At 36.0% G+C, this 21627-nt stretch overlaps 1 protein-coding gene across 4 annotated transcripts in view; it reads right to left on the bottom strand.

Annotated features, from left to right (window-relative positions):
• AHI1 (Abelson helper integration site 1) overlaps window positions 1–21627 on the bottom strand; it is an 85404-nt gene that overhangs the window by 38721 nt on the left and 25056 nt on the right. For 2 of the 4 annotated variants that reach the window (XM_061475013.1, XM_061475017.1), the window contains exons 13-19: window positions 20594–20823; window positions 20164–20267; window positions 19053–19171; window positions 15299–15429; window positions 13949–14089; window positions 13205–13407; window positions 5912–6029 (exon numbers count right to left, since the gene is read on the bottom strand). In XM_061475013.1, coding sequence (XP_061330997.1) covers window positions 5912–6029; window positions 13205–13407; window positions 13949–14089; window positions 15299–15429; window positions 19053–19171; window positions 20164–20267; window positions 20594–20823 — 1046 coding nt within the window. Of the gene's footprint in view, window positions 1–1015; window positions 1126–5911; window positions 6030–13204; window positions 13408–13948; window positions 14090–15298; window positions 15430–19052; window positions 19172–20163; window positions 20268–20593; window positions 20824–21627 lie in introns of those variants that run through there. The other 2 variants (XM_061475016.1, XM_061475014.1) reach the window with 2 other exon arrangements.

Below are 21627 nucleotides of genomic sequence, written 5' to 3'. Positions count from 1 at the left end.
TTTAAATCCTACTTTAAAATTTTACAGAATACAGCATCTACAGTAATATGTTAGTATTAAAAAAAGTATTCAGTGATGTGTGTGCCATTCAGTTTGCCTGCACAGACTGGATCCCAATAAACAGATTTCTCCAACTGGTGCTGGTACTAGCACTCCCACTAAACAAAACTAGTCCCCCAAGGTCAGCATTATCTAACTTCAGCACAATAGTGTGAGAAAGCTGGGGATGTTGCTAGCTGTACTACATGCTTTCTCTTAGTCATCATCTTTGAAAATACCAGCAACCTATATCCAAACATAGCCAGAGATACACTACAAATACTGTATTTTATGTTATACTTGGACTACATAGTACACATACATGCCACCTTCAATAAATATATACTCAGTAATCTTTTCTAATATATTGCCAAGATGTTTTATTACTATTGGTTTTCAAATTAGAAAACTAAGCTATTCTAATAGTTAAATTAATTAAATGGTTCATTTAATATGTTTTCAATGATAATTTGCACAAGTCCTTTTTCCCTTGTCAGTTTCTTAATAAGATATGAAAAGAATATGGCCATATTGATCTAGCTTTCTACATACATTCCTCCTTCAGTAACAGATAATTATGTCAAAAGCAAGACAAATACTCCCAAACCAAATAAACATTAAAGTCCTCCAGGACTACAGGAGTACTGAAGGCAGATATGATGTTGGATATAAGTTGTAAAAAGCATGAAATATTGGAAAAATGTAATTAATGATACCAAAATACATTTAGGTTGTAACTTTTGGCAGTACTTGTTAAAAAAAAAAGAAATTTTGCTACTTGATATATCTCCTTTTCTGCTTCTAAAGAAAAAAAAATCAAAATAATACTTTAAGAGCATTTAGTTGCTCCATAAATTTTTTTGATATCTTTGATACAGAAACCTATTTCACTGTTTGCTTGAGATTGAAAAAATAAGTTTTAAATATTCTATCAAATATAACACAGAACTTAAATGCAAAGTCAGTTCTGTTAATATCTTGAGAGAGTGAGAAGATTGCTTTTGAAGCTTTCACTTTATATAGGTGGAAAACACCTCTGACTGTCAGTTGTGTTAATGGAGAGAAAATTTCTAATTGTTCTCAGCCCTGCCAAAGAGACGTGTTTTTTGTTTTTGAGATTTTTTTTTTAAGATACAAGAACCATCACGTTTCTAGCACATACGTAATTAATTTTTAAGAGCAAGTTTAATTAACTGGTTTTATTGAAGTTAAAAATTAGTGAAAAGATCTGTGCGGTATTTACACTCAAGCTTCAATCTCCCACATAGTTAACAATTAGGGTCACTGCTAATTACAACTACCTGAAACCTAAAACTTATTTTAGAAAACATGTCTTGAACACAGTGGGAGTTACTGAAGAGTCATTGTTGAATAAAGCCTAAAAATGCATGCCATTTCTTTGATAGCATGCCACGGATCTGCAAAACGGTGTCTGAGAGTATAGGAAAACAGTGTCTGAGAGTATAGGAAGTTAATTTCACTGTCCAAAGACGCTCACTAGCTAAAAGAAGGAAGGCAAATAAAACCAGAGGGGATTTTAAAGTCTCTCATGGGTAATTGAAAGCTAGAGTTTTTGTTACTTTCTTATTGGTTTAAAAATTATCAACTAGGAAATGGATTATCCTGGAAGAAGGTACAAAGATGAGAATATGGTAAGAAAATATAGGAATGTCTAATATAAAGTCCTGGATAATTCTACAATGCAGTGATGCAAAGTAGACTACAGGATGGGTATGATAAAATCAGCACTGAAGCATGAGCATAAACAAAACTATACAGAACAAGGAAGAGATAAAACCTCAGCTCTGATTATCAAAGATGGGTATGAGACAAATTTTCTCATTACTAAAAAGAGGAAAAGAAAAAAAAAAAAGAAAAGAAAGAAGAAAACAAATTCAGCAAGTTTAAACATACACAATAATCAAGTAAGAATAAAATAACCTGCTATAAATACAACACAGAGAAATCTGAGTGAGAAATAGGACTCCCCATAGGACTTCAGGAATCCAGGTTACAAAGGTAAAACTCAAAGGAGGTGATTTTGTCCAAAGACACACATCTAGCAAACTTTTCAAATGACTGAAATAGCTATCAACACAGCTGCAGCTTTACTGAGGCAGATACAGAAAACCTGATCTGGTAAAATGAGTTACACACTTGAAAAATTCCAACCGACAAGCTATCAGGATGGAGAGGAAGAAAATCTAAGTTCCATGCATTCCTCTCAAATTTAAGTTAATTTTGTTAAATTTTAACAAACCTGTCTACTGAAGTGTTTTATACATAACACATAAGAAACAATCCATATCTTGTATCTGCTTTTGTTAATTACTATTTGTCAAAATTCATTACTTTTTCTTAGTAATTCTAACCATACTCTTGACAAAACTTTACATCTCTTACACAGTACTCTACAGCACTGATTGGAAAACAATAGACGTTAACCTTGATTTAACAAGACTTTCAACAGTGTCTCCCACAACATTCTCACAGACAAACTGATACAGTATGGACTGTGTTTACAGACAGTGCAGTGGACTGCACTGAAAATTGGCTGAGCTGCAGGGATCACAGGTTTGTAACCACTCACATGAAATCTAACTGGAGATCAGCCACTGGTAGTGCACTCCAGGAGTTGATACTGTTTAACAACTCCATTAATGACCTGGATGATGGGACTGAGTGCACACTCAGTGAGTCTGCAGACAATAAAAAACTGGGAGGAGTGGCTGATACACCAGATGGACATGCTGCCATTCAGAAGACACTGACAGGCTGCAAAAATGGGCCAACAAGAACCTTATGGCGTTTAACAAAGGGAAATGCAAAGTCCTGCATTTGAGGAGCGATAATCCCATGCACCAGTGCAGGATGAAATACACAAAATACCATTTAAGCTGAATAGAGAGATTCAGCACCTTTCCCAAGCACAGACTGTTCTTTGTGTGACATTAGTAAAGATCACAGTATCACCAAAGTGGAAAGGCTCCTGTGGAAACTATGCAGCACAACCCGTGTACTTACAGCTGGTCTACCTAGAGCAGAGTGCTCAGGACCATACCTAGTTGGGTTTGAATACCTCTAAGAATGCTTCAGAGCAGGTGACAGGTTTGTCAAGAGCGTATGTATAAGAAGAAGTCTCACAATCACAGGCCACAACTCTCATGGAGGTTTTTAACCACCTCAGTACCTGCTCATGAGACAAAAACACAGACTAAAAGCAATTCAGACTTCTGGAATGTACCGAGGCCTTTTTGATGCAGATGCTGGACAAGCAGACTAGGGGGCTGCACCCCTGAGCATGTTAATAATGAATAAGACAGAAGTGGTTGGAGACAAAAGCAGTCCTGCCTTAGTGACTATGTGATAACTGATCCCCAGAGAAGTCAGGAAGATAAATAGCAGAACAATGACTGGGCTATCATGAAAGCCTACATACATCTGAAACTATGCACTTGAAAAGCCAAGACATACTGTATGTTTGAGAGGATACAGAAACCAACTGTTAAAATGAACAGGCATGTTTAAAAAAGCATAGTAGTGAATATTACTTTTATTTGAAATATTATGAAATTACAGCAATTTCTGCAAATATATCTGGATACAAAAAGATTTATCAGTCAGGAAAGATCTGCCGTATTACTGCTGCTGCCCATAAATTACAAAGGTCAATTACCCCACTTTTCCACCATTTCCTACCTAATACAAGACCTAAATTTTCAAATTATCTTTTAAAAGAAAGCGATGCATGTATCCACACTACTATACTATCCATATAAGACATCAGCTAAAGGCTTGTCAAGTTAATACAGTACGCACATACACCAGTTACACGCTTAAAAGAATTGCTAACAGCGCTTTACACATGCTACCTGTAGGGACTTCACTCTAACCGGAATTCTGCATTTTGCTTTAAAGAAGCACTAAATACACAAAAAAAGGTGACAGGAAAGTGTGAAAATGAGAAGACTGATTAACTGCCAACATAACCCTCACGAATACGTAACCATTTGCTGGACAAAAATGAAGGACCTCTGTATTACAGGCAGTTAACAATGTAACATCCCAATACTGTAGGTACAGAAAAGCATATATATTGTGTATAAGAAACCAACACAGAAAAGAAAGGTTTTGTTCTTCAAACACAGTCCATAAATGAATAGATTTGCCTAAGTACAGATTTTCTATCATTCAAAAGTAAAATTAAACTGGCAGTTAGGAGCTATGAACACGAGCACCTATCTTTATAACTTTTATAACCAACAAGGTAAGATGAAATAGATGAGTAAATCTTACTCATATGTTTCACTGAAAACAATCACTCTAGAACAACTTGGAAGGCTGCAAAGTGATAGAGAAGTAATTTTGGATCTTAAAAGATCTTCTTACAGAAAAATCTATTTCAGTTATAGTCCACTAACATTTTTTGGTCTTTCCCCCCCCGCTAAAAATCTTCCTTTTCTCATTGCTTTCATTGACTCTTGAAAGACCATTAAAACTACTTCCCTTGCATAAGTAATATCCTGTACTTGTGGATCATCTCAAAGTATCAGTCGGTTTTAGAAATGACTGCATTGGGAGCGCACGTGAATAGCTGTAAAATATTTCTACATTTGTTCATGCTGTCTAAGAAGACTCCATCAACACACTTTTCTGTGCTTCTGAATAAAGTAAAATTCAAGATAATAAAATGCACTGGTTTGAGCAATATTAAGTATAGCTATTTAAACCAACTTAAAATATTTGTTAATGTTCTTCTAAGGGTTAGTCCACTTACTTTAAATATTCACAGTATGTAGGACAGCATATGTATTCTACTGTTTCTGTAAGATTTATACCCTTTGGAAATGATAAGCATCTGTTGTGTGACAGGTGATTACTATGGTTCTAAGCTTTTATATTAAGGTAGAAAATGGAAAACCAGAAGTTAATTGGTGTCTGACCATTTGCATTGTGAATTAGTGACTAAGAGCAATTCTGAGAGTAGTGGTCAATTCCTTTCCCCTCATCCTCAGAAAAAGTAATCATAATTTGATTTATAAAGAAAATTATCTGCCCTTAGGAGATAATTCTACATAATTATAGAGACTGTTTCTATCTTTACTATCTACATGTTAAATCTCAGACTATTCCCATCTTTACTATCTACATTTCAAATCTCTATTACCTGTTTTTTTGTTTATTATATATTCCACCATCCCCCTGGACTTGTTTTCACACCTCTCAAGGATACAAAACAAAAACGACTTCAAAACCAAGGTTTCCATTTTCTGCCTTATTTTACAGATATCCCCCGAAAAGAGAAAAAGGCATTAAATTATCAATTTTATTAATAAATATTGTGATTAGCAATGCATCAAGCATTATTAGAAAAGTATCACAAAAACGCATAATTTTATTGTTTGCCCTTTTTCTCAAAATCTTTGAATACAAAATGTCTTTAGAAACAACCCCCTAAAAATAGATTAAACACAACTGCAAATAGGCTACTGAGCATTATGGTTCTTATGTAAACTGCTTTCTTATATCAGTACATATGATTTTAAAAATATGATTTTATTGTCTTTCTGTGTCTGTATTTGGGATACTTTAGCGAATATTAAAATATCAAAATATTAAATTAAGAAAAGCTGGCAATCTCATACTTTTCTAGGAACTTACAGTGCTAATAAATACGTGTACAGTTTAAAGGAAAAAAAAAGGCCATTACAAGGGAACAGTATTGGACCTTACCACACTGCACTATGAACAGTATCACATATAAAAACCAGGACACTCCCTGAAAGAGAGCAAAACTTAGAAAGGCAGAAAAAAATCCTCAAGGAAGTTATTACCTATTCACTACAGAGAATGAAGAAACAAATAAACTTACCACTTTTAGTAGTGAAAGAATACAGAGGATTCAGTGGAGTGCTCAGAGTGCCAGGCAGTCTTAGCTTGGAGTGTGGTGACAGTGATGATGGCGCAGGAAGTGAGAGATTTGTGCTCGCCTGTAATAGGAAAGACAAATCAGAAAGTGAAGTGTAACTTCCTGGGTTACTTACTGATGCAACAGATAGAAGAGAAATATTTGCTTACTGTAAGGAACTATTAAATTCCAATTTCAATTATGGAGTTTTTTGTTTGTTTGTATGTTTCCTTTTTTATTTTTAGAATATTTGGAGACACCACTTGGTAAAATTACTGATACAGCTATAAACTGATTTAGATATTTATATATGGACACACTCTCAAGCAGTGCAAACAATGGAGCAGAATTGTTTGAACTCCATCTCATTGCATCTTTCTGCATAAAACTAAAATTATATTTATGTATGGTTATAAACAAATAAACGTAACTTTTCATTTTCGAGTACTGAAAGTACACTACAAAGAGATTACTCAAACCCAGAATGAGAGGGAAAAAACATAATCTTAAACCAGTCCTAACACAAAACTGATTTCTGCAAATCTATAAAGCATATTTAGACCAAAACACCAGACACTTCCTTTATGCAACCTACAGAAAAAACATCTGCTATCCTAATTTCCACAGCAAAAAAGATAATGTAGTTAAAGTGTGGTTTGATATGGAGCTTCTTGATATACATGGAGCTATCATAAATCAGAAAACTTTCCAAAACTTTACTCTTGACATATTACCCACTAATCTCCACGTAAAAACCAACAATCTTATAGTTTTTTCTTAATCCAATTGAGAATTTTACTGTTTGTTAAACGACTTTTCACTGCTTCAGTAACACAGCCAAAGAAGAGGGAAAATAGGCCTTAGATAAAATATTCAAGCAAAATAGATTCAGATGCTCAAATTTTTGAGAGTTATTTACATAAAACAACATAATTCTTGACAATTTCAGGAGTCAAGCCAAGAATTCAACCTAGAATAAATACATATGGTCACTAAATACAACTAAAAGCCCACAATCAGTGGAGCACTTCCTTTGGCCTCAGTAAACTCCAGATCAGGCCCTTCAACTTCAGCTGTGGGCCAAAACAGAACACTGACATTTTGCAAATTTTCAATCTACTGGCTCGTAAATTCTATTTAAAGAAACAAGACAGCTAAACCAAAGTGAATCCATGGATTATTTCCAGAAGTCATATAATTTCTATATACTACCACTTCCATCATTTAATAAATATTAAGCAATTCAACAGGTTTCAATAACGCATACTATTTGGCCATTGGCAGGTGTATTGAGATGCTGGTAATACAGCACTAAAACTGTGTTGAGTAACTTGACTGGGCCATAGAGGGTATCTGCTATCTCGTCTGTATTACTACATCAGACCTTCATCTTAATGTATCTGTTCTTTGTGCAGCAATATAGATTTAATTTTACTGAAAGATGTTAAAGTAAAAGCTGTCTTTTGTTAGTTAAGTACTCCCTCAGCAGCTGTATGCAACTGTACTCCAAAAGTGACCAGAGATAGATAGAAAATGAGACCACTGAACATGATTAAAAAGAAATAAAAATTAAACCAGCTAGATTTTACTGAAGTGTACAGATTTAACAGAATGTTAGTAAACAGTAGTTGTGAAATGTAAGCAGAAGAGGCCTGTTTTGCTGAACAGCAAAATAAATCTGGTTTTCTTACATTTACATATGCAACTGACTAAGATGCGATAATGTTTTCTCTGATCCATAAAAATACAGTGTAAAGTCATTAGCTTATATGTTTACTCAAAGACAAAAATAATCTGTTCTGCAAACTTGTCAAGCTCAGATTTCCAGTCTCATCTTCTTTTACATACTGCTAGTTCTAGGGAGAGCCCTTCTGCAGTAAGACAGATGAGAAGATCTCCCCCTTGCATGAATTTCTTACTGAGTGCACACTATACCATCAATGGTACAAACGTATGTTTTCCAGTGAAGTATACTCATGGCATTATCTTTCAAATTTGCTATTAAAAAATTGATTTCAGACCCTACCAGGGAATGAGGACAGGTTGAAAACATCAGACACTGGAAATCAAACCAAACACAGCAGAGCAAACTATTCAGAACTAGCACTTTCACAGACACTTCCCCAGTTCAACCTGGAGGGAAAAACAAATTACAGGAGAAATTTCTTGACTGTGGTGCTTGAATGAATAGGAGATGTGGAATTCTGTATATAAATTATTCCTGTACAGTATTTAATTCACTTCTCTTTATTTATCTGCTGTACTACCCAAATACTCTCATGAATTCCAAATATCATTCTTTGAAATGAAATGGACACATACATTAGAAGACTGAATGCATGGTCCTGAACATTTAAGAAAGTCAGCCTTTTTAAAATGCAAAATAAGTTCTATCTCACAACCCTTCTCCAAGTCCTTAAAAACAAGATAAAAAAAAGTTTTAGTATCCCTTTTTTATAAAAACTGAAGTTTTAAATTTAAGCAGTCTAATAGGAGTGATTAATTCCTGCACTTAAGGGCAGTGAAAATCAGCGCAGATGAGCTATATAAGACTGCCCATCTAAAGTAAACACAAAATCAGAGTTTTAATGACCTTTCTGCCACCAGCTCTTACATATTAGTTAAATTTCTAAAAGGCCCAAAGTGGAAAAGAACCCGCAGCATTATAACACAAGAAGGATCAGCTCAGCTAATAAGTAACGACTAATGATTCAGCAGACTGTTTCTACTTGAAGTATACTGTCCTATGAAGAATAATTAATTCTCCTGCAACAGACGGACATAAGACTACCTACAGAACACAATGAAGCAATCATTTCTTTTTGAAATACGTGCTGTGGGAAGGCATTGCTAAATACCTTTACAACAAGTGAAGTTGGCTAAGATAGGCAACCATCAATCTACTTATTTTTCACAACAGGCTCTGCTTGCTTCATACACAAACCACAGCTTTTATCAAAGACACAGTTTACTCCTATCCTGAATTGAGTAAAACTCAGTTATAACATTCATGTAGCTTTTGTAGAAAAAGAATGCCTACATAATGTTTGCCAAGTTTAAACAAAGCTGATTTGAATTTTCTTTTTTGTTAGGGCAGCTCTATGCAAATTATGTAAATCTACATTTTCAGTGGAACTAGTTTTCACGTTAAAAGTGAATTGCTTGAAACAAAAACAGAATACTGAAAGACTTGACAAGCTGACAATAACTATTTCTCTCTTTTTCCACAGAATGCAATTTTATAACCTTTGCAATCAATATAATCAGCATTTCCATATATACTTGCAAGCCAAATCAAGTTGGCCAGCTCTATACTACCTCTTATGCTTTTAGTTTTAGGCTTCTCTTTTGAAACCTTAGACCTCTAGGACACTGGTTTTAAAGACAGTTTAAAAATATTATTAAACCGTGATTCTGCAGATTTTAAAAGTTGAAAACTGAATTTGAAATAGAAACAAATCAGAAATCACAAAACGCTTATACCTTATTGATGCAACCCAAGGTACAAGCTTCTGGATTCTCTCACAGTACCTACTATTGTAATCAATTCTGGCACAGTATTAAATACACTCGAAGAACAACAAAAAAAAATAATTGAAAATAACTGTTCAAAAATGACAGATGCAAGCATTTCCATATATAGGAAAGAGTACTTTCACATTCTAGTTGTCTAATATCATACTTAAAACCCTGTATCAGAATTTTGGTAACCACTTTGATAACCATTTAATAACAATTTCCAGAAATACATTATGAAGTAAAGAATGGAAAAGACAAACAAACTTTCAATAATTTGCAAGTATTTAGATATTATGAGATGAGGCAGCCAACATATAATTAATTCTAGGACTAGTACTACAGAGAATGTACATATGCTTAAGTGCTTAAGCGCTACAAAGGTTTTTTTCCCCTTCAAATTATAGCATGAATATCTTGACACCTAAAACCCACCATTTCAGAGCTAGGATATTATACCTTCAAAGGAAGACCTTCTCCCTATACCTACATACCTCACCTCCTTGTTATACAAAGTTAGAAACAGGTATTTTGATTGCTAGAAGGAAGAGAAAGTTTAAATACATGTACAGGAACACTGAATGAAAAGCACTTACGAGTTCTTTCAGTGACTAGAGATGGGTTAAGTTTTGCTATCAAAAACTTCTGTGAATAGAAACATAAGCTAGCATTATTTCCCTGCGACAGAAACAAGTAATAATTGCTGCCAAGGTTCACTATACCCTAATTTCTCTGTGTGGTAAAGAAGCAGATTATACATTCCGGTTTGTGAATTGCTAAAGCTTTAACCCAATATTCAACTTTTGGCTCTAATTACACATTTTCTGGGCTAACAAGAATGGCAAAGTTGCAAAGGAGAAATAAGAAAACTTCCTCTATGATTCATTAAGGTTCCTGTTTAGGTAGTAAAGAAGAAAAAGAAAAAAGTAAGAAAAACACTGGTTAGAAAGGGAGCTGGAAAGGAGGCACTTGTCACAACAAACCCCCCCGTGCTTATACAGGATCAGAATATTCTCTACTTCTAATTGGCTTAAACCAAATTTTAATGTAGTCACACTACATTTTCAAATTACATATCTAAGTGGTAGACCTCCAAACTTTGCACTTACAAGTTAATTTTATATCCATTAGTTACTGCTGGGAAGTTTACACACACTGAACCCAGAAACCCCTATCTGCTGTTGGGAGATTCCAGCACCTCTGTCTCATAAGACATGACCCCGGGTGTAACCTCAGGCCAGGTTTACTGTCTACAAGGTATGCTGCCTACAGAGTTGTCCCAAAACGGTAACCCTACATGTCTGTGACAAAGCACTGGCAGGCAAACATGACCCAACGTACAGTACAATGCCTACATAGTTTCCAGTTCTCTTATTTTTCACATCAGACAAATACGTACAAGATAACACCTGCGTTCATTTGGCTTTTCATATTCCAACTTGCTACTCTACATGTGGCTTTATTAAAGGCTCCTTTCTTTGTTTTCACTTGTCTGTACTCAGATGTATTAACGCATTCTCATGTACATTGGCTGGGTAGCAATCTGTCCGATTCCTACTTCAACAAACAGTTTTGTAAATCATTTATGTGAGTATACATTCTAACAAGCCTTCCAGTAAAGCCTACACTTACATATATGCATATTTTTCACATGAAAGAGTTGCACAAATGTAAATGCATACACATATAAATCTGTAATTCCCAATGACAAATTAATACAAATTTTAAGATTTAGTGTTGATGTAACACTAAACACTCTGGGGATGTCCAGAATCTGATAATGCAGGCAGGCAATACTGCACCCACATGTAAGAAATGATTCAATCTCTGCTTGGAAAGGAGGTATCAGTGTCCCCCAGGTTTCATGTTGGACCACTGAAAAGATGAGTATCAAGAGCCTTTCAAAGAAAAGAAATCTCCCAATTTCTCAGGGATTCATAAAGTCCTGAAAGCAAGTACGCATCACTCCTATGTTACAGATGTCAGACTGAATGTGGACTCTTTTAACCACCATCCCGTACTGTTTGGAAACCCACAAGGTGAGAAGACTCGGATGATCTTTCTGACATCTCCCATATATGTATTAATCCATGGGTAGAGAATTTGGAGGATGTGCTGCCCAAACCCTTGATCGTAAGAAAATTCCAGTGGCTGAAAGTTACTCTCTCACAGTTTGTTAGGCTTATCACAAGCCTAACAGCTGTAGCCTTACCTATTTCATCTAGCTACATGATTCCACGGAACCATGTTAAATCTGAACCGCTGGCTAATCAGGGACTGAACAGTTACAGTGATAAATACACCCATAAATTTGTTATCCCTGACTTCTTCCTCAGAGAACAAGACATCCAGAAGAGTAAAAATAATTTCTTCTGGAATGCCTTCCTAGAGTACTTGTCCCAGACACAAGGTTACATGCTCCAGTCTCTCCATATTGTGTCTCTCTGACTAATAAAAAACTTAAATCCCTAAAAGCATGACAGTAGCCACAGCATCTTCTGCAATAACTGCTTTCATCTACTTATCTGCTTCTTTAATTAAATTTATTGCCAATTCCAAAAGTTTTTATTACCAATTCAGGTATTAAGAAACAACATGAATAGCAAAACAAATACCCTTCCCAAACACTTCTCCTCCCTCTTGGTCAGTCTCAACTTTGCTTCAGCTGCTTTTCTCCTCTCCTTTCTAGTCCCTAGTCTCCTTGCTTTTGCCATCATGTTACACTTTAGTAAGGCAAAGGGCGGTGCAGGTTAGTATATAGTGGCTTGCTCTTTTTGCTTCTCCTTGTTTCTTACTCCTTTCAATTGCTTTAGTGCAGGTCCTCTGAAATGCCCTTAGGGATGGATCCCTCCATGGGTTGCAGTAACTTCAGTACCCAGGAGTAACCAAATAGGAGGTTGCAGTACTTTCTCCTGTGATTTCTTTTGTGTGTCCATACACATGTCCTGTCTTTCCCTTCATGCCTACTTTGTTACCTCCCTGTAACTCCATCTGTGCACCACTTGTGCCTCCTGCACTCCCTTCATACCTCAGCATCTTTTGCACCTCCTCACATCCCTCCTCCTGTGTTTCCACTTGTGCCTTCTGGCATGTTTTTCTTTGTGTTTCTTCCTCTGCTCTGGTGTCTTCTATCCCTAATAGCTACTGACCTATCTTAAACACATTTTTACAGAGGTGTCATATGCTTTCCTGTTTGGTTTCAATTTTGTTTGTGCAGTGGATCCATACTGTCCTTCCTGGAGCTGGCTGGAAACACCTGTGCTCAGCACAGGGCAGTCCATGACGTCCTCCCCTACACGTCAGCCCTGAACCCCTACACACACACACCCCACCACTCCTACTGTGAAACCCTGGCCATTTATGCCGCATACAATTGTAAAGGTGAATAATGGAGAAAAAAAAAAAAAAAAAAAAGGTGCAAAAAAAGAAAAATAATTTCCTAAAGCTCAGCCATAATGACCTATAGAGTAAATCCTAAATTGCAATTGTATGTATGGCAGTAGGCGTTGACAAAAAAAATCCCTTGTCATCAAATATTTAATAAACAAAAAAAACTTTTATATGATTAATTTCTTCTAAAGAGCTACTTACAGGTGCATTAATATTAGTGAGAGAGATATTAATTTCTGAAGAACAGATAGCAAGACAACATATACATGTTTTGCTACGTATACCAGTCCAGAATATGAATTTTGGCTGAGAAGACCATATACTTCTGGAAATAAATTAAATTTGACTTACCGTAACAGAATCAAGTTTTTGTTTCACCTTCTGCATTCTCATTGATGCTCTTGCAACACTGATAAACTGATCTGCTGGAGACATCACCAAACTTTTTTCTGCAGGAATTTCAGAAAAACTATTTAAGAACTGCGGCCCTCTTGGTGCAGCTGTGGTAAGTGATGAACTGAGATCTTTTATGAGTTCAGCTTCCTGTTGTGCAACTGTAGAAATAACCAATATCTACGTGTCAGGTGAAACTTTATGATGCCATGGACAAAAACCCAATAATTGAATGATGGTTGCATTTTGCCAGCCATGTCTTCAGTCGAACACCATCAGAACCTGTGCTAATAGTGCTATACCGAAAACCTGAAACAGAAATTTTCCCCATACTACCCCATTTTCCCCTGGCTCTTCCTGATCACAATGTCTCTTAAAAGGGGCTTTTAAATATTTATGACACTGCCTATATGTGATAAAGTGCTGTAAAAAAATCACACAGGATGACATACAGTAACAAGTTTAAACTTGAGACTGCAAGGGACCGCTGGTGATTGGCGAGGCCAAAGCCCCTGCTCAAAGCAGGTTCACCTAGAGCAGGTTGTTCAGGGTCATGGTCCAGTTTGGTTTTGTTAGCTCCCAGGATAAAGATATCCATTATCATCACATGACTGTTTCCTTTTTCCTCCAAAAGAAGTACAAATACTAAAAAATCACTTCTAAAAATATTTACAGGTGTATATAAAAAAAATTGTACTGTACCTTTATAATCATGGATGTATACAAGTATTGGCTGGTTTTGACCAAATGCACAAAATGATACCATGTGCTCATGTGGGTGAAAAGCAACATCACGAAGTGGAGATGTGAAGGAAAGTTCAGAATATATGGCCACCTGATCTCCTACAGAAGTGAAATATGTTTATTAATACCATGGAAGCATATTTGATGCAGCAAAATAGCAGTCGGTTAAGGCTTGTATTACTACCGTGCACTGACTGCCACTGTAAACAAATACTCCTAAGTAAACTTCCTTACTGAAAAGTAGTGTTTGGTATAAGAGGAAAAATTATCACATGTTTTGAAGTTACTGAATAAGTCAGAAAAGTCAGTGATGTGGCAACAGCTGCAGGAAACCCCAGAGGATGCAGCAGGTTAACTGAGTTCTCTTGTTCTGATAAACAAGTTCTGGAAAGGTGGCGTTCCACAGTATTTGTTTGTGCTTGCATTTTGCCCTAGATAGCTATCTTGGTTGTGGATTTTGACTATATAATGCTGACAACAGGAATGAAAGTTGAGGACAAAATTACTAGAAAAATAAAGTTAGCTCTTCAGTTGATGGCATTATGGATGCAAATACAGTGTGTAAGCAAGAGTCAAAGCCCAGTAAAAACATACTAATAACGAAGTTTGTCCTTCCCACTTTTATTCTTTAAGTTTTCAGACAAATTATGTAGCTTCACAGATGTAAGCCAATATTTTTGGAAATGTAGAAAAAATTAAAAACAGAACTGTTGGTTAACTGCCAGCTGGAAAACATTTACTTTTTCATTTTTAAAAATTATTTAGATCATAATGGGAGACAGAATATCATGTCATCAAAAAATGTATTCTGCTGCCTTTTACTATTTGTCCCTTTCACCTCGCTGCACAACGAAGACGACAAACTCTTAATCTTACATTTGCTTAATATTCTTCCAGAAAGATCTTGACACCTATTTTGAAACAACTGGGGAATAATAGACAAAGAAAACTTACATTCCAAAGGCCAAAAATATTTATAGTCTCTGACCACTCTTGGGAAACAGATGAAGTGTTTCTCAACAAAAGCCTAATTCCCAAATCCATGAAAGCACAGCAGAAAGACTGATTTGACATTTTTGTGCATTCTGTTTTAAGATCCTCATCCACATGTAAAGAATTGCAGTATTTTAATTACCTCTAGAGAATTAAAACTTAGAGATTAATAATATCTACTCACAAGGTGGGGCTAAGTCTCTAGGATTCAAGAGCATATTAGGGAAGTTTTATTCCGTATCAAAAGTGTTTCAATGAAGTTTACAAACCCTTTGTCCCCTGACAACCTGACTTTAGACCATAAAATAATGTTACCTGTTTCTGGATTCCAAACATAAGCCCTTCCATCTTCACTTCCAGAAAACAGGAATGTACCACATGGTGTTAAGGTGCTGTGAATCTTTTCTCTGTAATTTGTAGCACCTATGAGTTTCTTTGTAGCCAAGCTATGAAATGAAGAATAGTTTGCAAATGTAGCAGATACTCTCAGAATAGACAATATAACTTCTTACATGTCAGGCTGCTCATCTATTCCTCAGAAAAATGAATACAGCTTACATCCCAAATAGATACACAAGCACCCACATTTGCGGAGTGCAGTGTTTACCTTTTCTTTTCCTGGTTTTCATAATGCATCTGAAATTATAGATGAAAGTGTACATCCTTGCCTTTCAGCAGAAAACAGATCTAGAGATCTAGAGAATCTAGAGATCTAGATCTACAGAAAACAGATCTAGAGAATAGATACAGATGTAGTAATTAGCATTTTCTTGTTCCTGGGGGCTTTGCAAAAAATGGGAAATTGGCACCATTACCCCAAGTTCTGCCAAAAAAAAGTTTTCATTATGCTTCCTGAGCTTGATTTTACCCCAGTAGTGCTTAAATTCATACAGCAGCTGTCTTTAACTCTTCACGCTAACACATCCTTTGTTAGAAAACCAGCAGCAGAATCAACAAATTTCAGAGATCAATCACAGAATGCTTTGGGTTTGAAGGGACCTTAAAGGTCATCTGGTTCCAACCCTCCTACCACAGGCAGGTACACTTTCCACTAGACCAGGTTGCTCAAAACCCCATCCAACCTGGCCTTCAACACTGCCAGGGATGGGGCAGCCACAACTTCCATAGGCAACCTGTTCCAGTGCCTCACCACCCTCATCGTGAAGAATTTTGTTCCTGATATCTAATCTAAATCTACCCTCTTCCACTTTAAAACCATTATCAACTACATGTTGATTTACTATTAATACTAGTTTGCAACTTAGGTATCCTAATCTTTTTTCAGTGAAACACTACTGGTCAGCACAGTAATAATGACCTACTAATGAACTATGGTCAAACAGTTTGTAGGCATCCGGTCAGCACAGTAATAATGACCTACTAATGAACTATGGTCAAACAGTTTGTAGGCATCCAGTAGGAGAGAGCCTACAAAAGGATTTAGAGAAGCAAAGCCAGCTTGCAAGACACTGGTACATCTCAAACATGAGGTACAGACTGGGAAAGGATATGACAGTTCAAAATGGAGGCTAACACAGCAGATATACTACAATGCAAAATTTGAGGCAAGAAGAATGGCAACAGCCCACCATAGCCCTCAAATACTAATTTTTAAAATGTGTTACTGCAGAACCAATGAAGGTATGCTGGAAAAGTGCAATACAGTTAATGATAGAAAAAACATTTTAAACAATATTCTGAATACAATCATATCTGTAAGCAAAGGAAAGGATGCTTTAATGATTACAGTGGAAGACCATATTATCTCAAATAAGAGCTTTAGCTGTGTGAATAAGAAAGATAGGATCTCCAAGACGTCACGTAGAACAGCTCTGCAAGATGTAAAGCTAACCTGCGTCTCAAACCCTAAGGAGAGGTCTGAAACAAAATGAAATCCCTGATCACATACCTGAGTGACAGGACAGCAGCATTATCCAAAAAGATCAAAAAAAAAAGCAAGTTGAAAGAGCAAAGTTAAGAACAACTATCTGTCAATCAAAGTGAATTGTGTTGATCTGTGACCTCCACCCCCTCTTTTCTCATGCAGTGAATGAACAGTTAATGCTGACGTGTAAAATTATCACTGCTGGGTATCTGACCCTGTGGTTTATTGGCAGACTAAAGCCAAAGTAACTGTGGGCTGCAGGGAAAGCGGCAGTCCTGCTGCTGTCCTCTCCACCCTTATTTTCCCAGGCTCTCCATCATTTCTTCTCTTGTGCTTGGGCAGCTATCTGATGGGTTTGATCAGATAGTTGATAAAAATGAAAATTAATCATTTGTATTTGTAGACTGATTTTTAGTTGGATCAGTTTACTGATCTGACTTACCCTGCATCAAAAGATCTCTACAGAAATGATAAGAAGGAAACACCAGGAATACATGGCCAAAGGTATGGGAGATAGGAGATGGTGTGTTCTGTGGATAGACTGGCTTAAAATAATTGTGAAATTGCTCTCCATATTAACCCTTTCCTACAGATTAATATGAATTTGCATTTTTCTCTCTCAAACAAAAACTCTCTGCACTTTTTAGGAATGCAAGTGAAAGAAGAACACTATCGGCTTCAAAAGCTTAAGATTCCCTCTATTAATCCACTGATTTCATGCTTCAACTGAGCAGGTATTTGAGACCCTAGGATGGTCATTGTAATTTATCATTTACAGGAAAAGATGTAAGACACTGTACTGGAAAGTCTTCTGCTAGTTCATATATCCAACCCAACAGAGCCATAGAACTGTTTAGGTTGGAAAAAACCTTTAAGATCATTGAGTCCAACCATTAACTGAGCACTGCCAAGTCCACCACTAAACCATGTTTCTAAGCACCACATCCACACATCTTAAATACCTTCAGGGATGGTGACTCAACCACTTCCCTGGGCAGCCTGTTCCAGCACTTAACAACCCTATCAGTGATGAAATTTTTCACAATATCCAGTCTAAACCTCCCCCGTACAATTTAAAGCCATGTCCTCTTGTCCTATTGCTTATGACTTGGGAAAAGAGACCAACATCTCCCTCTACATTTCTTGAGAGAGTATAGATGGCTTATCATTGTGCTACAACAGTAAATGTATTTCCCCAAGGTAATTTCATGTAGAACACCATGGACCTTTGATTTTCTGCATGGTGAGGAGAGGAAGGGAACCCATGAAATTAAGGATGAATCACTTAGAAACAGCGTTCGTATCTTTAATGTGACTTTTGGAAAGAGAATATTGAGGTACGTATTCTCAACGTGTGTTAACTGATAGGAACAAGACTCTTCTCAAAGTCATTCACTGAAAGGACAAGAGGGAATGGACATAAATTGAAACACAGAAAATCCCATTTAAAATTAAAAGTGTTTTTACTTTTGAGGGTGAATGAGCACTAAGACATCTTGTTCACAGAAGCTGTACACTCTCCATCCTTCAAAACCCAACCAGGCAAAGCTTTGAACAACATGCTGCCATGCTTTGGTTACTGGGATTGGACTGGACACTCTTCAGCCCCAGTGACTCAAGTTATTCTGTGGTCCCCTTTTTAATTGTAGCTTATTATTAAAAAATCATGTTTATAGCTATTACAAATTAGAAAATCATCACAAACTAAGTTAAAAATACCTTACAGACTACTTAATATACCATAAAACATACATCACTGCATTTTTCAGTATTTATGAAATCATAATCTTCATTCTATTTTATCATCAAAATACTCTTCCCAAAGCCTTAACAATGAGAAACCAATGCACAAATAGATGTTATAATTTCACAGTATTTTTATGTCCAAATTGCATTTTTAAAAGTTAATTCAATCTTGTGGAGACTAGTGTCCTCTCTTTCAGGCCACCTTAAACTCTCAAGTAATCTAGTAATTTCTGGATAAAAGATTTACTCAGTATCACAGAAAAGGTCTGTAATACAGCAGTGTTTTGAAACCATTTCCAAGCCCTCATATTGCTATCTTTATTAGGACTTCTTTCTTCTCTACAACTATATGTTTAATAGTTTTATTGCACTTTATTTTCTCAAGCAAATTTTAAAACAAAAAAAGGAAGTTGCACTTGTCATCAAAAATCTACTCACATTCTGAGATCCATGATTCTGAGCGTACTGTCTTTGGCATGGATTAATAAACGTCTTCCATTTGGATGCACCTCCAAATGATTTATTGGTGTTCCTTTAATATCATTTTCTTTGATTTCCTACAGAAAGAAGGAAAATTAAGTAAAAAAAAAATAAATCTAACTTTGTACTTAAATCACATGTTTTTACACATTACTCTTAATTTTTCCCTTGCATTAGTCTTTTTCTGCCCACTTTGTTCTATTTGTTTAAGGAAAAAGTTTGTTCCTATATTAAGACATTATATCCTAGGCAATCAACTTTTCACAACCTCAAGGCAGATTGTGCTGTGAATCTGAACTTCTGAATCACAGCTGATGACAGAAATGTTGACTGAGCATTAGTTCCATGAAGTATGAAAAAAGGTGATTTGCAAAGCCTGTGGTCTGTTTCATTGCTGATTCTAGGGAACAAACCTAATGTATTAGCATTTATCTGGTAATACAATGCTATGAAACCTCACAGTTTTTCATGTTTTATGTACAAGAAACTGAAGTTGCAAAACAATTTAAAAAATTTTAGTCCATGAAACACAGCATTATCAGGTCTTTTGTACTGTCATTTAAAGACAATATGCCTGCAGAAGAGAAGGCTGCACAGATACCTCACAGCAGCCTTCCAGTATTGGAAGGGGGCCTACAGGGATGCTGGAGACGTACTCTTCGTTAGGGACTGTAGCAGCAGGATAAGGGGCTGTGGGTTTAAACTGAAACAGGGGAAGTTTATGTTAGATATAAGGAAGAAATTCTGTACTGTGAGGGTAATGAGGCACTGGAACAGCTTGCCCAAAGAAGCGGTAAATGCTCCATCCCTGGAAGTGTTCAGGGCAAGGTAGGACAGAGCCTTGGGTGACATGGTCTTGTGTGAGGTGCCTGTGACCATGTCAGGGGCATGGGAACAAGATGATCTTAAGGTCCTTTCCAACCCTAACTATTCTATCATTCTATGCATCAGTTAAAAAAAAAAGAAAAGATAATGTATAAAGTATAAACCAAATTAAATTAAAATCAGAAAACTAAATTTGGAACAGTTCCCATTAAAATTGCAATGCTAGTTTAAGGAACTTGTATACCTTATTAATCCTCCACTGTTGAAACAGGTGTTGAGAACTTTCTTTGACAAATGTATCCCAAACTATTATCAGTCCTGAGCCATCTCCAGAGAACATATGAAGCCCTGTGAAGTAATAACATCTTACAAGTAGAAGAGTACCACACAAAAGAACTAACAAAAGTACCACATATTTGTTTGCTTGTCCTTACTATGCTTACCTCTCAATTTATATAGGGTCTATATATCCCTGTGTGTTTTTTCAAATAAGGCATACTATTAAAGTATTAATTGCAAATATATTAATATTAATGTATTAATTGCAAACACAGCTAAAACTATTCTATCCTACTACAGCATTTCAAGAGACCTCTATGAAATAAAGCAAACTAGTAATATTCAAGCTGGTCTTCAATTGAAGACTATTTGAAAGAGCAATACTAAGTATGTACCTTCTGCATCAAAACAAAGTGTGTTGATGAAACTTTTGTGACCATCAAGCTCCTGTAGCAGTTGTCCATGGATTTCTTTCACATTTGCATTCCAGATTCTAATCACTGAGTCATAACATCCTGTCACGACCAACGAGTCAGCAATAGGATGGTACTTAGCAGTGTAAACAAATGAAGGATGAGCAAAAACTCTCACTGCAGATGCTGCCTGCAATTCTATCTTCCACATTCTAAAAGGAAAGGACGTTAGGACATCTACTATATAAAGCAATCACATACACAGGTATAACTGATGCCATATTTTGTGCTAGTGGTTCTAGAAGCAGATGTTTGCAAACACTTAACACCACCTGCCTATCCTATCCATTTGTTCCACGTATGTTTAATCCTTTAATATGGTACTTCCTAAGTACTCTGTTTTCAACGTAAATTCATGACTACTTACCCATTTAATGGATATTTTGCACATTTTAAAATACATATTAAAAAAATCCATTGAATGGAACAGTGTTTCTTTGTCATCAGCGATTATGATCTCAAGGATGTTTTCTTCACATAAATGCAATTCTTACTATTCATTTATTTCGTATCCTTCAACACCCATACCTCCAAGATCAGATTTTTCTTAAGAGGTGTTTTTTTTGTTTGCTGTATATTTTATTACTGAGCCTTCCCAAAAGCAAGTCCATTAAGAATAGAATGGTACCTGGATCATGAAATACAGGTGGACAGCACATTTCAGAGTGCACTCAATTACAATATAGAATTTAATTATTTGAGTGCCACGCTTCCAGGTGGGATGACTAATTCTGATGGCTATTGAAGAATTACAAGCTTATTCAGAGATGAGTTCATTACAAAACTGCAATCCCACAGAGCATGGCAATTAACTACCAACTTACTGTGCAAAGGTCATATGGATTCTACCTACTTTTTTAGAATGGTTTTGCTCTAACAGCATAAAAGTTAATTTATTACTTACAAATATTGTAGAAAGGCTCAAGGGTAACATGAAACACTAAATAAAGAAGAAT

Source organism: Pezoporus flaviventris, unplaced genomic scaffold, assembly GCF_033815535.1.
Source record: "Pezoporus flaviventris isolate CSIRO_AGI_PZ_B2104156 unplaced genomic scaffold, CSIRO_AGI_Pfla_v1 ptg000081l, whole genome shotgun sequence".
Classification (NCBI taxonomy): Eukaryota; Metazoa; Chordata; class Aves; order Psittaciformes; family Psittacidae; genus Pezoporus; species Pezoporus flaviventris.
Note: the sequence above shows the minus strand (reverse complement) of the source record. Positions and strands in the feature narration are given on the sequence as shown.